The 12,752-nt window shown below is 53.5% G+C and overlaps 3 protein-coding genes across 3 annotated transcripts; all 3 read left to right on the top strand.

The window, feature by feature from the left end:
• Nucleotides 1-522: 522 nt before the first annotated feature.
• Nucleotides 523-2,505, top strand: B0T26DRAFT_697494 (uncharacterized protein). The gene is made up of 2 exons (XM_060441397.1): nucleotides 523-1,073; nucleotides 1,131-2,505. Exon 2 carries the CDS (start codon nucleotides 1,803-1,805, stop codon nucleotides 2,052-2,054), a length of 252 nt encoding a protein of 83 aa, XP_060301147.1. The 5' UTR covers nucleotides 523-1,073; nucleotides 1,131-1,802; the 3' UTR covers nucleotides 2,055-2,505.
• Nucleotides 2,506-4,568: 2,063 nt separating this feature from the next.
• Nucleotides 4,569-7,698, top strand: B0T26DRAFT_672844 (fungal-specific transcription factor domain-containing protein; the record flags this gene model as incomplete). Its single annotated transcript, XM_060439516.1, has 6 exons — nucleotides 4,569-4,769; nucleotides 4,853-4,980; nucleotides 5,049-5,113; nucleotides 5,188-5,502; nucleotides 5,555-6,791; nucleotides 6,852-7,698. 6 exons carry the CDS (start codon nucleotides 4,569-4,571, stop codon nucleotides 7,696-7,698), a joined length of 2,793 nt encoding a protein of 930 aa, XP_060301148.1.
• Nucleotides 7,699-8,583: 885 nt separating this feature from the next.
• Nucleotides 8,584-9,062, top strand: B0T26DRAFT_166740 (uncharacterized protein). Its single transcript, XM_060433533.1, has one exon. It carries the CDS (start codon nucleotides 8,735-8,737, stop codon nucleotides 8,972-8,974), a length of 240 nt encoding a protein of 79 aa, XP_060301149.1. The 5' UTR covers nucleotides 8,584-8,734; the 3' UTR covers nucleotides 8,975-9,062.
• The last annotated feature ends 3,690 nt before the right edge of the window (nucleotides 9,063-12,752 follow it).

The raw sequence follows: 12,752 nt of genomic DNA on the forward strand, positions 1-12,752 counted from the left end.
CAGTCTTTCTGTGTATATTGTTGCCCAGATTAGCAAGCTGGCACCCTAAACGGGAGGTATTTACAATTGAATATGGGAGAGCGAGTTATTGATGCGATCTTTGACCTGGATTACCACATGGTTGGCGACAGCTTAGCCGTTGTTTTCATTTTGTTTACGTGGCTGTGTTCCCCTATCCCCAGGTGCCATTGTCAGTTGGTGAGCTTGTCTCTCGTCCAGGCACATGATGAGCGACGGACTCCGACGGGCACGGCGGAATTCTTTTGATGGTCGTGGGCTTCTGGAGGCTTCTTCAACGCTTCCACGGAGCCTTCGAGGACCCCGAGCGCGCCAATAGCCAATAGTGAACCCGCTGTTACACAGTAGTCAGTCAGTCAGTCGACCGCAAAAGCACTGCAGATCTCATGGCACGTGTCACAGGCATGAAGCGATCCTCTTCAAGTATGGGATCGCATATGTGAGCATATATGTGAGCCAAGTTGATCCGAGTCAGGGGGTGGAGGGTTGTTGGGGTTTAAGGGGGGAAGGGGTGTTCACTAAAAGATGGGGAAAAAAACATCAGGACTCTAGATGAGCGTTGAGACAGTTGTGAAACAAGGGAAAGAGGGCTCTCAAAGGCTGGGAGGCAGCCCGCGCTCGAGCGACCCCACCGCTTGGATCTTGGGTTGCACTGCACTGCACAACGTTCATGACAAATTATTCCATTCTTTCGCTCGATCCATTCCGAGATTCTGATTTTGGTTTGGGATGGCTTTGTTGCTGATTGCTCTGCTGCTTCGATGACGCATGTCTATTCCCCCTCGATCGCCTTGTCTGGGAAATTGGGCAAACTGTGGGTAGGTATGCATGGCATTGTATGGCGTGGCATGAGGCCCATGGGATTTCGCATCCGCCAACAACACTGCCGCTGAAGGAGGCACAAGACGCAGCTCGGGGATTCGTTTCTGTACTATGTATTCTCGAGGGCTAGAGGTGATCCGTGATATTTCCTTTTTTTTCTTTCTTTCTCGTTTTTCTTTGTCTCTTGGGGAGTTGGGCTATATCGCCCGCTCGGATGTTCAAAACCTACCTAGGTAAGTTGTCGTGGCGCAAAGCCCGTTCTTATTTTTTGAGATGGCTAACGAAAAAAGTGAATGGTCCCCGATGAAACGCGCGGGAGCCTCGACGTTTCAACTACGCACGCACACGCACACACGGCTCCATCCATCCATCCAATCTTTTTGTCTCTTCTACGAAGTACCTTGCTCCAGAAACTAAAACTCCCGACGCACAGTCTGTTGTCAGTGACTCAGTGTGTGCCTGTTCCTCGTCTTCCCGCCCGCCCCCAGTACATACATACCTACCTAGGTAGGTATAGTAACCAGTATAACCTTGCCTGAGAGTGGTGGGTGAACGGTCGGCTCCAGCTCCAGATCCAGATCCCAGATCCCGCCATGGCAGTCAGTCCAGGCAGGGCCCAGCTAGGTAGCCAAGCCAGCCACTTACACCAGCCGCCCCCGCTCCTATCGGGGTTTCGGGCATCCTTCAGCCGTGCTTTCAGTTTTTTGCGAGAATCCCTCCTTCTCACGTGTTTGCAGTAAGCTGATGCTAGCCAGCCAATGCCTTTTTTTTTATACGAGTGGTGATAGATAAGCACGTCGTGGCATGGAAGCACAGCAGCAGAAGGGGTTTTGGTAGGAAGCCAGTGCAAGTGAAAACATGTCTCTGTTGAGGGGACACGATAATGACGGTGGATACGGATACATACATGTGGTTAATTTTCTCGGGAATTCATTTAGGCTTTTGACATCCGCACCTTATCAATGACATGGTACGGAATCGGTAAAACTACCTACTCGTCTCTCGTTTTGTCATCCGTTCTTTTTTTGCTTTTCTTGCCTGCTTTGGCTTGCTTGCTTGCCCGCCCACCGCCCGCCCGCCCGCCTTCCTCCGATTCGGGCACCGGAGCTACCAAACTGCTGCGCATAGCTAGCAACAACCCACGCCCAACTGGTGGGTGGCCTACACCCCCCTTGTCGTATCTGTGTGTAAGGCTATCATGGATGAGTGAGTGATTTTGTGTGCTGGGCTGGGACTGGGACGGGATACGAAATCGTCCACCAGTCCCATTTAGGGTTGGAACTTTGCCTCTATCTATTTCCTTTCCTGGGGGTGGGGTATTGTAAACTGTCTGTGTGTGCGTGCGTGCTGCTTCCCGGTCTCCTTCCTCGCCGCATTGAAGAAGCACCTAGCCAAGATGCGAGCCCCTTGGGTGAAATTTGGCGGGCTGGGCGCGGTATACGGAAGGAACTACACGAAGCTATCCCGAGCATGGAAACGAGACGAGCACCCCTTGTGCTGGCCGGCCGGACAGAAGCAGAACACACGAGGGCAGCAAATAGGCGGGCATCCCCGGCTGTGCGCCACTTGGTAGAAACATCTACGTATGTGTATCCGTAAACTGGTGCTGGGTCTAGACAGACAGAGATGCAGACAACAAGAGACACAGACAGGCAAGGTTCTCGGGGACCCACCTGCCACAACAAGGAAGAACTAGGCTGGTGAGGCACAAGTGCTTATATTGGTACAGCACATGCTAGACATCTTGCAGTACAAGGATTCTGGCAAGGGTTTGGCTTGGCCACTACGTGGAGAGAGAGGCACGAGCCAAATCCCGCTCCACTTGGGCCGCGCGGTGGTCAGATCTGCGTGTGTTACACGCCTCGCCATCACTTACTACTAAGTACCTATCCCGTCCGTCCGTCCGCCCGCCTGCCTTGTACTGATGGGAGGCAAGGATTACGTGAAAAAGGGCTGGCGGGATATGACGACGGTGGACGGACACGAGCAGTTACGAAAGACTTGCTTTCTCTTGTGATGGGGATGGCGGCCAGGGACAGCAGATTCGGGGATAGATACCTACCGAGGACGAGCACCTCGAACTAGTATAGGCAGGAGAGAGCGACTTCAAGGTCCAAAGCTCCAACTGCCTCTCCCGAGTCTCGTCCTCTGCAAGTGCTGCAAGGTGGTTGAGCTCCAGCCAGTTCCAAACACCGGACTCCGGGTCGGGGGGCAGGGTGGCACTGGATTCGCCGGTCCCCTGTATGCACATCAGATTCAGGTGTCAGCGCTCGAGGATCCCAGGGCATGCAAAACGTCTGGGGTAGTCGGTATCCGTTGGAAGGATGGATGCTATACTATGTATATCGGCAGCTGCTCCAATGAGCTGCGGTGTACGGAGTACAAACAATACAGAAACAGATAGTTACAGGACAGGAGAGAAAGTTGTGTCCGTTCTGGGCTGCGAGAGAGCCGTCGACCGACTGCAAAATGATGCAAACTCGAGAGACAAGACAGCCCAGACCGCCACTGCTGCAGTGGGGCGGCCGATGCAGTGGGGCGGCCGATGCAGTGATGCGGCCGATGCTGCCCTGTCCGGAGTGTCAACGACGAATGGAACCTCGATCCGTGCCACTCCAGGTAGCCGCTAATGGGCAGAGTCTCTGTCCCTCAGAGAGAAGGCCCGGCGCCCATGGGCGCGCCTTCTCCAGGTGCTCCCGTCGTGGTTCCCGTCGAAAGGCCCAAGACACAAAGCGGGGCTTATCAATCATGACGCCTGGGGCAAGAAGTGCCAGGTGCACCCTGAATTTGCTGGGTTTCTAACCACCGGCCACCGTGCACACGCTAAGTCGGGACGATTCCGCCCCCCGCCTCCCTCCCCCACACACGTAAACGTCCCTGCCTCAGGTATCGTGCCGCCTGGTTCCTGTTCCTGTCTCGACCTTCAGTGCTAAACTACCGTGCTGGCCCGTCCTTTTCGTGCCGAGTCCGTCTCTGCTTCATCTTTGCCCCCCTTTCATCCTCGCCGTAATTATCGACAAACTCAATCTGCTGCTCTGCGTTCGCCTGTTTGTCGCCAACCTGCTCTTGAGAACGCACGCCTCGCCCCGCCTGCTGACGGCTTCGAAAGCGCCACCCGAGCTATTCGAGTCTTCTACGTTAATTAGGCCTATTACGTCGTTGCCTATTCCACTTTCGGCGTGGATTCATCTTCTCGCCGCAATAGGGTCGGCTGCACTAGGGCACTAGTACGGAGTAGCCCAGTGTAATAGGGAACGGGAGCCCCAGATCGCGGTTCCAGTCTCACTTTCGCCTAGCCCTGCGCAACGATCGCGTGGCGCATCTGCGATCCAATACCCCCGCGAGAGGAAATGTTGCTTGTTGGACAGCCCGCCTAGGAGAGAGCTCAGCCCCCGAATTCCGGGCCTTCCGGGCCACAAGAGTTGCGCCTGATTCGACCAACCCGACGAGGGTTAAGCGGTCGCCTGTAATAATAGCATACACCACCCTGCACGGCGGCTAGCTTAATTCCCCCAACGCTCGACCTGCCTAACTGCCCACCTTAATCCTCCCCGCTAACGTCGCCTCCCCCAACCTTCCGTCCCAAAAGCCCACCACCGCCGCAGACGACCGCAAAGCTTCCTTCTCGGTCCACGCAACGAGCGTATCCGCACGCAACAACCCCCCAACATACGCATCGACAACGACTAACAGCGCAGTCCCTCGCTTCGGCGATAACCTCTCCCACAATGGACCACATGCACGGCGGCTTCCAGTTGCCCATGGCCGGCCCGCCACTGATGAACCAGCCGCCCCAGATCTTTGGCGGATACACCGAACATGGCATGCCACTACACGGGCTCCCGCCCGACCTGTCAGTCGCCCAGATGTTTGGCGACCACGGCCTACTCGAAGACTCGAACGAAGCAAAGAGGCGGAGGATAGCGAGGGTGAGTCGGATGGCCTACACCGAGCTGCTGCTTGTGCGCCATGAGGGAATTCGGTGTCGCTAATGTAGTCTCTTGTCTTATAGGCTTGCGACATGTGCAGGAAAAAGAAGATTAAGTGCGACGGGAAACTGCCATTCTGCACGCACTGCGTCAACTACAAGACAGAATGTGTCTTCACCCAGGTGGAGAAGAAGAGGAACCCCCCCAAAGGGTGCGTCAGTCTCATACTCATACACGTCTCAGACATTGCGGGCATGTCGGCTTACACTTTGCTTGCAGGGCCAAATATATCGAGGGCCTCGAGAACCGCCTAGGCCGTATGGAAAGCCTGCTAAGGCTGTCAGGTATTTCTTATCCCGACCTGCTGTGCTGTCGATACATGTGCGCCGGCGAGTTATTGGCTAACGCATTGACGTAGGCTTGCTGGGCGAGGACGACAATGGGGCTACCGACCTCGGCACATTAGAAAAGAAGCTCGCCGAGAAGCATCAGCAGTCGAGACAAGCTTCCCAGGCTGCCTCGGACCCTACTTCGCCATCCCAGACGGCGTCGGCCCAGGATGGAAACGCCTCGACGCCACAAAGCTCCCTGACATCGCCCGAGCCGTCAAAGGACGAGAAGAGGAAATCCCTCACGCCGGATAAGAAAGAGGAGGAACAGGAGGAGGTTGCTGCTTTGTCGGAGATGATGTGCTCTCTGGTCACCAACAACTATGGCGAGACGAGATATATCGGTATGTGAATCGGACCAAAGGGCTTTTTGGGACGGTTGCTAACAGACGAAAGGCTCGTCGTCCGGGTTTTCCATCTTTTCGCCAAAGGGGATACAGTGGGTGAATGAGAAGACGGGAGACAACTCATTCCAGCAGATGATCTCGGACGTCTCGATCGACGACCATAAATGGACGGCCTGGAAGCCCGATGTGTTCGGCGACATTTTCCGCCGCACAGTCTTTAGGGAGTTGCCCCCAAAGCCAGAAGCGCTGTCCCTTTTGAAAGACTACTTCGAGAACTTCAACTGCATGCTGCCGCTATTCCACCAGCCGACATTCATGCACTTGGTAGAGAGGCAATACTCGTCCGACCCGTACCGGGGGTCCGGATGGTGGGCGAGCCTAAATGTGGCTCTGGCCATTGCTCACCGTCTGCGAGTCATGAGCAACCTGGTACCAGCTGATGAAGATGAAAAGGCGTGGGCCTATCTCAAGAATGCCATGTCTGTCTTCACCGAGCTCACCATGCGGAACACTGATTTGCTCAGCGTGCAGGCGCTCTTGGGGATGGCGCTCTTCATGCAGGGAACGCCCAACCCGCAGCCCTCTTTTCTCTTGATCGCCACAGCAATCCGACTCTCGCACAGCATCGGCCTACACAAGCGCGTGACGGGGTTCAACCTGAATCCCGTCGAGATCGAGCAGCGGAAGAGAGTCTTTTGGATTGCCTACATGCTGGATAAGGATTTGTGCCTGAGATCGGGAAGGCCCCCGGCGCAACACGACGACGACATGAACGTGAGCCTGCCCGATGCCGATCCCGTCGACAACATCGGAAACATTCCCTTGGCAGACGGAAAGGGTAAGATGAACCTGTTCCGAGTCATGTGTGAGCTAGCCATGGTTGAGGGCAAGGTGTACAACAAGCTGTACTCGACCAAGGCAACCAAGCAGTCGGACGGCGAGCTGCTTAACACAATCGGAGAGCTCGACCAGGAACTCGAAGATTGGAAAGACAGCATTCCCATCGATTTCCGGCCCGAGCACGAGATTAAGGCGTCGCACACTCCGCTTATCCTACATATCGTCATGCTGCACTTCAACTATTACAGCTGTTTGACTACAATTCACCGCATGTCGATACACCACGGGTACTGGACTAGCCGACTGTCGAATTATGCTATCCAGGGCCTCAATGCGAGACCACTGAACCCTCGCGTCTATTCTTCGGCAGCACTGTGCACCGCAGCAGCAAGAGCCTCGATTTCCCTGCTGAAATACATCCCTCAAGGGGATTTCTCTTGTGTCTGGTGAGCCATTTTCCTCCAGTTGTTGCCAGCACACTGCCTTGTTTCTAACATTTTATGTAGGATGGTGTTATACTTTCCCGTGTCTGCCCTCGTCACATTGTTTGGAAATATTTTGCAGAACCCTCTTGACCCCAGAGCGCGATCAGACACAAGGCTCATGAATGTGGTTGTAACCTTTCTCCTGACTCTCGGTGTCGAGGCCGAGACTGGCGGCGTCCATCGCATGCTCGGCGTTTGCTCCGAGTTTGAGCGGATAGCCAAGTTGGTAATCGAGAAGGCGGAAAAGGACCACTCAATGCGACGGAAGCGGAAGGGCCATGACTCGTCGAATAGCAAGACAACGTCGAGCAACTCGGCATCCAACGGCGGTGCCCCGTCTCCCTCGTTCAGGCCCATTCCCCACACCCCCTCGTCAGCGGCCCAAGGCCAGACACCAAGACCCGGGACCTCGAGTTCTGCGACGCCTCAGCCGAGCCACAGCGATATGAATGGAATCAGCAACGGTAACGGCAACAGCCACAGGCATCTCTCACCGCCATCAACCGACTACCACACGCCGCCTAACGGGTACAGCCCGATGACGCACACGATGAGCCAGAGCCCGTCGCCCGGAATCGCCCCTACTGGTTGGACAAACGACTTTACAGCCAACGGTGGGGGTGAAGGTGACTACAGGTTTGGGGACCCGGCTAGCTACGGTGCCATGGGAGCCGCCGCCATAGGCGCTACCATGGGGATGGGCGGCATGGGGAGCCCACCGTTGGGCGGCATGGGCATGTTCCAGCAGCCCATGCTCCCGCAAGACCTGTTCAGCCTGCCGATGACGCTAGACTGGGACTGGGCCGAGATGAGCGGCGGTGCGTATCCGAGCGTGGAAAACGGAAACTTTGGAGATGTACGGCGGTGACACGAAGCTGAGATATAAAAAGAGGGTTTGGAAAGAGAGAAGGCTTGGTTCGCGGGGCATGCGAAGCCCGTATTATTATTAGATTATTTTGGAAATAGTGGGAGGAGCATGATTACGGCGGAGCGTGTGCAGATTTCGGTTTATGAGCCATGTATGCATACAGAAAGGGTCGGGTTGTTTTTCTCTTTTTCCTTTTTTTCCCTTTTTTACCCTTTTTTCTTCGGGCTTGTTTTTCGTTTAGCAGACGGGTGTAATTTGTCCAGTTCTGGTCTTGTTTTCTCTGGGGCTGGGCATTCTACGGAAAGGAACGTTTTTGACGACTTATTAACTGACTGAACGCGGTTTCTTTTTTTTTTCTTTTTTTTCTTTTTTTCTTGTCATAGCTTGGGAGATACCTGCGGGCTAGAGATGTTTTTTTTGGTTCATTTACTCATATAGTCGGCCCTGATTGGGAATCCCACCTCCTTTCTTGTTATATTTTGTTTCATTTGCGTTGTGTTTTTACTGTAGCTATGTGCCTACGGAAAGGAAAGGGGGGATTTGAACTTTCGACGAGTGGCGCGGCAACACAACACACCCAAACTCCCGCACAGCACCGCGACCGGCTGGAAGCTGCCACGAGGGAGCTAGAGTGTCGTGTATGTATTTTGATTGTGGGACGAGAGTAGGAGGATCGACCCTTTCTCTGCTTATCTAGGTATTTATCTATATTTGGAAGCCCGGCGACGCACATGTTAGTAATTGCGTGAGTGTCTTGTGCCACGTTGCGTATGGGGGTTTTTTCTCTCTCCGTCCTTTTTGTTCCTGGTAGGTGTGGTGTCGTATGTGTGTGCGTCTGTGTGGCTGCGTCGGCCGTGTGCGTCTGTGAGTGGGAGTGCGAGTGAAACGTGGACGAAAGTCCCGAGAGAGTTAAAAATGCCCCCCCCCCCTAAATTAGACTTTACCCCAAAACGTGGAGCGGCAAGCAACCTAGCAATGCATCCATTGCGGGATGAGATAAATTGAAAGATATGAGTTGCGTACGGAACTTGTATGCATGTGCAGCATCTGTGTGGTGCGGGTGGGCGGCGCACCGAGGGGACTTTTGGTGTATTCTTGGGTCCTGCTGTGTTACTTAACTTGTCTGTCGGTCTGTCTGCCCAGACGGCACGGCCGGGTCCTTCGCGGCAGCTGCGCGGAGGGAGGATTGGGGGATTTGGGGATTTGGGCTGCACGGGACTCGGGAGTGGGACTTTGTGTAAGTAGTGAGATAGGGGTAGGGGGAAAAGGTCAATGAGATGGATGGCCGTCTTGTGTTCTTCTTGTGTCTATTCTTGATTGCGCTGTATTTCGCCCCTTCGTTCTGACACCTTTGGCGCAATCGGTCACGCGTGTAATGACATGCTGCGTGACTCTGTCTCAGGGGTCAGAGCGTTTCACGAGTACTGACAGGGATACTGTATCTCCGTGTGGCTTACGTAATTCCATTCCAAGTTGCCGAAACATCATCACTGCAACATGGAACGCACCTTCCTCACCTGAGAAGGTATTAATTACCTTGGACAAATTTCCTTCTCTCAAATGCCATTTTCGTCTCTCTTGGACGATGTAATTTTCCTTCTTCGTCAAGAATTCGGGACTCACCAGAATGAAGACACTCTCTTATTTCTCTAATATTTCTTCCTATCATCTCTAAACAGAAGTATATGAACTGAAACTGGCGCACAATTTGCTAATGCTGACATCTAACTCTAAATTAAATACGAAAAAGCGATAATTGCTCGTCCGGGTCAAGAAGAAAAAGAAAAAGAAAAAGAAGAAGAAACCGAGAAATCTTGACACAACCCCTATTACTAGAAAGCGTGGCGGTTACCATCAACGAGAATCAACGAGAAAACACAAGACTTGACAGTTGGGGTTTTGGAGACGACCTTCCTGCTGAGGGAGAACATCGATGGGGCGTTGACAATGTCAACTACCTTATTCTCCTTCGGCGGGAAGGTCGTCTCCAGAGTTCCGACTGCCAACGTCGAGGTCGATACGTTGCTAGTTGCGGAACTCGGCGGCGGCGAGTGATTCGGCTAGATGCAGGCTCGTCATGAGGTAAATGTCGAGCAAACTTCAGTGAAGAATTTCTCGTAAACTTATTGACGGGGCTACACTCTCCTCTTATCCCCCGACGGCAAGGGATACAGGTCCCGACCGGTAAGGGGTTGTGGCCGCATTTCTGCGTTCCTATCCTAAAAGCGTCAGGGTTCGTTCCCTAACAGCATTAGGGTAGTCAAGTGGTGGGCTAATTAAGCGTATAATAACGGTGATGATGTTTAGCAGTCCAGCCAGACTGGTCCATTACAATACTTGTCCAAGTGCCGCTTCAGGTTGTCTGAGCGATTGGCTAAAACCTTGATGCAATTTGGACAAGTACCCTGCTGTTTCCGGTGGACTGAGTTGGCTTGTCTGTGAACATCCTTCCTTGAGGTTAAATGCTTGCTGGCAACCGGGCTCTGTGCATGCATAGTTTCGGCTACCACTCATCCCGATTCAAGGCAGAGGTCATTAGCGCTTTCAATGGACCAAAAAGAAGGGGCGTTTAACTACTCACCTGTCCTTCTTGGCCGAAGAGCTGGAGCCTTCCGACGTAGAGACTAAAGCGGTACCATGGGCTCCCATTGGCACACCAACCGGCCCGTGCGTGGGACCAAGATCAGTGGAAGTGCCAGGAGATGTAGAGCCACCATGGCCACCCCAGGCTGGGGAGGAGGAACCAGCTCTCTGCAGCTTGTCGGTGAGATAGGCCGACATCGGGAAGTTTGGGGGTTCCCAGTCGTCGGTCTGTTGCTCCTTGAGAGGGGGAGGCTCTGCTGCTCCAGGGGAGAAGTGGTGATGCTCGTGCCCATGCTCACGGCCAACCGTTGTCGTCGTCCTGTGCGTTGTCTCATTTCCCACACCACTGTCCACCGCCCAGTGTTTGAAGTCCAACGACCCAGAGAACCAGGGGAAGCTGGCACCATCATCTACAAGCCCCATGCCATAGAGATCACACTGACTTCCCCACAGTCCCCCAGGGTCGTTGAATACCTGATCACTGCTCCATTGCGCCGAGATTGGGGGGGAGGGAGGACAATGTTATTGTCCTCCCTCGGGCAATCCCCGTAAATCAGGTTCTTAAAATGATTAGCGAGTAGGTAAGGTAGTCATGTCAAAGTTTGAACCGGCACCCACCCAAACAACTCGGTTGATTAGGCTGAATGGAGCCACCGAAGCCGCTGCTGGGGAGCTTGCGAACAGCCCGCCGGAGGCAAGACCGAAAGCCCAGGCCGTTCCGCTGCCCCTTCCTGACTGGTCAGGTAGTGTATTTTTAGCCGGCGTGGGCCGGGACCCCGGGGTTAATGAAAAGGTAGGTAATTTTGGGGGTGTCACTGAGAGACGTCACGAAAAGAAAAAGAAAAAAGTCATCGACAGACTGGAGGGGGGGTTGCCCGGCGTTTTAAACCCTAAGCTTCCGCTATGTTCTCGGTCAGACTCTCGTGCAAAAATAAGCCTTAGTTGGGGCCACACGGCATGATTTGGCTCCGAGTGAGGCCTCATTGGCACACGTTGCAAGGTACGCGCCGTCCTTGGGCTTAGGTTGGCCTCATGGCCAGCCAGTTTATTTGATAAACAGCTCAGAGCTAGCACCTATATTTCTGAATGGATTGCCGGATTCTTGTCTTGAATGCGCTGTCCTTAGTCGCTTCAACTTTCTCGTGTGACTAGGGCCTCACTCAGGGGCCGGGACGACTTCGATGTCGGTGATAGGAGGCCATTGCTTGGTGTAATTTTACATGATGCCGCCATATTGGCGCTGCTGATGGTCGTCAGTTTCTCCTGTTATCCATTACACATCCTAGGATTAGTTATGGAGATGAACTTGAAGCCCTCATTTCTTTATTTGCGTTCCTTGTTCCACTGCCTCCAGCATGCCTTTTGCTGTGGAACTGCGTCCAGGAACGTCGCAAGAGACGGCGTGGCAGAGGTAATTACAGACTCGTCAAGCCAACTGATTATGGATATCATTGCTAATTAGATCAAATACGCTCGGGTTAGATGTTACAGTCCACAGTCTTTCCGAGACAGCCCCAAGCACGCTCGCTGCCCTCGCGGTTCCAGTACTCTTGTATCGGTCTATTGAGCACCAGGTCTTTGGATTTCCCGATGCAGTCGCCGTGCGGATGGAAGAAGGGGGCTTATAATATGGCGAAGTGTTGAATATGTCTAGGTAGGTAGCGTTAGTATCTTTAGGTGGGTTGTCCACTCGTGGCCCAACAGCCGATATTTGATTCAACCTCGCTCGATAAGACCATCAATTACTGAAGCGGTGAAGGCACCACAACACAACAACCACGAAAACAACACCAATACGAGCCGCAGGCGAGCCTTACAGAGTACAGGAACAGGAATCCATAGCCGGGTAGTTAAAATGACAAAGAAAAAGGCAGTACTGCGTGCACTGGTCTGGCGATCTCAATTCATGGTAAAAGACATGGTTTTTGAAGACTGGCAAGAAAAAGAAGGTAAAGAACGATACTGGTCCTCTAATCAGAGGGAGGGCGGGCTACTACTTTAAACTGCACATAATTGTTCGTTTGGCAACCGAACTAACTTCCTCCTGACCTAGTTGCTTTCCAACTTGGTAAGGCGTCGGCAGTTGCGCGGAAATTGCTCTCTGAATTGGAACAAGGTTCTGGTAGAATTAGGAATGGGATTTTTGCTCGCTCAGGGCCTGCTAGTTCAGTTGCCAAACGTACGAAAACAAGCGGTATGGGGGGGGGGCGGGCCAGGGAGAAGAGAAAAAGAAAAAAGCATCCATACACTAGATTACATTGGGTATGGGTGTAAACAACCCCCTTGTTACCCGGCCCCTGAACCCCTGATCATTACTGACTGTTGACGCCAACAAACACGACCAACACAGCCGAGTACCCGGCCGTCGTAGCCAAGACCTCGGCAGGGGATCCCGTAGCGACGAGGGCGACGAGGGCGACAAGGGCAACGACGACCAAGAAGACAAGAACAAAACAGCACGACGCCCAGGC

This window comes from Lasiosphaeria miniovina (assembly GCF_030549165.1).
Source record: "Lasiosphaeria miniovina strain SMH2392-1A chromosome Unknown B0T26scaffold_2, whole genome shotgun sequence".
NCBI lineage: Eukaryota > Fungi > Ascomycota > Sordariomycetes > Sordariales > Lasiosphaeriaceae > Lasiosphaeria > Lasiosphaeria miniovina.